General features: G+C 42.6%; 1 protein-coding gene across 1 annotated transcript in view; it reads right to left on the bottom strand.

The window, feature by feature from the left end:
- The window catches only part of LOC106873890 (N-acetylgalactosaminyltransferase 7), a 35,712-nt gene that overhangs the window by 15,010 nt on the left and 17,084 nt on the right, over window positions 1-3,618 (bottom strand). The window contains exon 6 of the mRNA XM_052972004.1: window positions 3,051-3,221. Within this exon, the coding sequence (XP_052827964.1) occupies window positions 3,051-3,221 (171 nt within the window). The remainder of the gene's footprint in view (window positions 1-3,050; window positions 3,222-3,618) is intronic.

Raw genomic sequence — 3,618 nt, 5'->3', positions numbered from 1 at the left:
ACAGCTGGATGCCCTTCCTAACGCCAACCACTCAGAGAGTGTAGTGGGTGCTTTTACGTGCCACCGGCACGAAAGCCAGTCAGGCTGTACTGGCAACGGCCACACTCGAAATGGTGTATTTTACGTGCGACCTGCACAAGAGCCAGTCCAGCGTTGCACTGGCAACGATCTCGCTCGAATGTCTTTACATGTGCCACTGGCACAAGTGCCAGGAAGGCGACACTAGGCACAGGTGTCATCACGATTTCGCTTTCGCTTGCCCCAACAGGTCTTTGGAGGCCGAGTTTCGTGTCCAAAGAAGGAGACGATGTTGGCATGGGTGCCAGTCATCGAATTTGATTTCAATTTCACTTGCTTCAACAGGTCTTCGCAAGTGGAGTTTAATGTCCAATGAAGGAAGGTACACATAAGTGGGCTGGCTACACCCCTGGCAGAGGCCACGGATTATGGTCTCACTTGGCTTGCCAGGTCTTCTCACACACAGCATATTTCCAAAGGTCTCAGTCAGAAGTCATTGCCTCGGATATGACCCAGCAAAAATGACCTTCCTTGTGTTATTATCTGAAGGTTCACAGCCTAGCGGTTGGGACTTTGCACTCATGGTCACTAGATTGTGGGTATGATTTCAGGACAAAGAGCACAATGTGTTCTTGAGCAAGACACTTCGTTTCCAGTTGCTCCGATCCATTCAGCTGTAAATGGGTAAGCCTACAATGGAGTAGCCTTACAGCCAGGTGGAATATTGGCCTTCTTGCCTAGCCATCAGGGTAGCATCATTCAAAAGCTAAGATGATGCAAAGTGCACTGTGACTAGTGATGTTTAACAACATCCAATAGTTCAGTCGATCATGTGATCTCATGTTATAATATAACCTCCTTCCATTCTGAATACTGCAGTAGTGTAGTTTCTGTCTACTAAAAGACTTTGGTCAGCTAGGGACTACAGCAGAAAATATTTTTCCAAGATTGTTGGCACTCCGTCGCTTATGACGATGTGGGTTCCAGTTGATCTGATCAACAGAACAGCCTGCACGTGAAATTAACATGCAAGTGGCTGAGCACTCCACAGACATGTGTACCCTTAACGTAGTTCTCGGGGAGATTCAGCGTGACACAGTGTGACAAGGCTGACCCTTTGAATTACAGGTACAACAGAAACAGGAAGTAAGAGTGAGAGAAAGTTGTGGTGGAAGAGTACAGCAGGGTTCGCCACCATCCCCTGCCAGAGTCTCGTGGAGCTTTTAAGTGTTTTCGCTCAATAAACACTCACAACACCCGGTCTGGGAATTGAAACCGCGATCTTACGACCGCGAGTCCGCTGCCCTAACCATTGGGCCATTGTGCCTCCACTTTTCCAAGACTAAACCCAAAGCTACATGGTTGGAGAGCAAACTTATTAACAACCATGCATGCAGATAGCCTTGCCTGTGCTAAGCCATGCTTATGTTTAAACTTATTGTGAGAAGAACATCGATAGACATGCTTCGGAGTATTTCATTTGGCTCTTTACTTTCTGTGGTTCAAATGAGACTAAGGTCAAATTTGCCTATCCTTCTTCAGGGGGCCACCAAACTATATTGCCAGTCAAATATTGGGACCAATGATATCAATCAACCTGTCCCAGTTTTGCCGAAATTTGAAGCCATTATTATATTCTTTTAACTCAGGTTTTGTTAGATTCCTGGAATTTCGTAGAAGTAGCAGGCTTGTTACCTGCTGCCCATGGTACCACATGTTTTGTTGGTTCTGGCCATGCTGAGCAGACAAACTTTTTCTAACAACTGAGTTAAAATTCTGCCGAGGTAAACTTTGCTTTTTCATCCTTCCAGGGTTAATAAAATAAGTACCAATTGAGCTTTGGAGTTTGATGTAATCAACTTGACTCATCACCCAGAATTTCTGGCTTTGTGCCAAAATTTGAAGCCATTATTGTTATTAAGACAACGAACTGGCAGGATCATTACCACACTTAGTAGCAGTTTGTCCATCTCTATGCCTTGAGCTCAAATTCCTCCTAGGTCATCTTTACGTGGCTGTGTGGTAAGTAGCTTGCTTACCAACCACATGGTTCTGGGTTCAGTCCCACTGCGTGGCACCTTGGGCAAGTGTCTTCTACTATAGCCTCGGGCCGACCAAAGCCTTGTGAGTGGATTTGGTAGACGAAAACTGAAAGAAGCCCATCATACATATGTATATATATATATATATGTATGTATGTGTGTCTGTGTTTGTCCCCCCAGCTTCGCTTGACGACCGATGCTGGTGTGTTTGCGTCCCCGTAACTTGGCGGTTCAGCAAAAAGAGACCAATAGAATAAGTACTAAGCTTACAAAGAATAAGTCCTGGGGTCGATTTGCTCGACTAAAGGTGGTGCCCCAGCATGGCCGCAGTCAAATGACTGAAACAAGTAAAAGAGTCGATACAATAAGTACCAGTTGAGTATTGGGGGTCAATATAATTGACTTCCAGCTCTCCTCAAAAATTGTTGATCCTGTGCAAAAATTTGAAACCATTATTATTAAGGGCAGTTCATTGATTCATTATGGTCTGTCTTTAAGGCAGCAAGCTGGCAGAATCACTAGCACGCCAGGCGAAATGCTTAGCAGTATTTTGTCTGCCACTACATTCTGAGTTCAAATTCCGCCAAGGTTGACTTTGCCTTTCATGCTTTCGGGGTCGATAAATTAAGTACCAGCCAAGTACTGGGGTCGATCTAATCGACTATCCCCTTCCCCACAAATTCAAGGCCTTGTGCCTATTGTAGAAAGGATTATTATTAAGGGCAGTGAATTAGTAGAATCATTTATACAATGAACAAAATGTATTGGAAAATATGTTCCAGTTTTCTTTATATTCTGAGTTCAAAACTAGCCAACGCCAAATTGGTCTTTCATTTTTCTGGGACTGGATCAAATAAGTACCAGTTAATCACTGGAGTCAATGTAAATTGGCAGTACCTTGCCTTGCAAAAGATATGTGACTTTATGCTTATTTTAGGAAACAATTATTATCAAATTGAGAATAAATAGTTATTTGAAGAAAGTTGATACCTATAGGGTTCACTATTGTACTCTCTTCTCTTCAGTTCCATTTCTGGCACTTTACTCTCTTTATAAAGAAGCCCCCATTCAAAAATACCACGATGTTTCTCCCTAGAATTTGTCTGGTAAGCAAAAGTTTCCCAGTCAATTGCATTAGCAATTGGAGATGCCACAATGGTTCTGCAAAGAAATAAAAAAGAAAACAACTACATAAAATCACAATTATTTACATTATTTACATTTGACGGATATTTGTCCTCATCTTGTTTGTTGTTAACACGTTTCAGCTGATATACCCTCCAGCCTTCATCAGGTGTCTTGGGGAAATTTCGAACCTGGGTTCTCATTCCTAAGGTATTTTCCGATGTTATTATTATTCATTAATTTTATTTTTATAGCATGCTTTCACTTCACTACCGAGCGCAGTTCTGTGTGCCTTGGGTATGTGCTGTGGTTTGCTGTGATGCTCTTATGGTTACTGTATTGAAAGTGTTTTGCGTAGGATGTGTGCAGTGCCCAGTAGTGCAATTTTCTGTATGTTATATATATTTGTAAGTCCTGGTGTTTTTGTTATGTA

This window comes from Octopus bimaculoides, chromosome 11 (assembly GCF_001194135.2).
Source record: "Octopus bimaculoides isolate UCB-OBI-ISO-001 chromosome 11, ASM119413v2, whole genome shotgun sequence".
NCBI lineage: Eukaryota > Metazoa > Mollusca > Cephalopoda > Octopoda > Octopodidae > Octopus > Octopus bimaculoides.
This window is presented reverse-complemented; position numbering and strand designations above follow the sequence as displayed.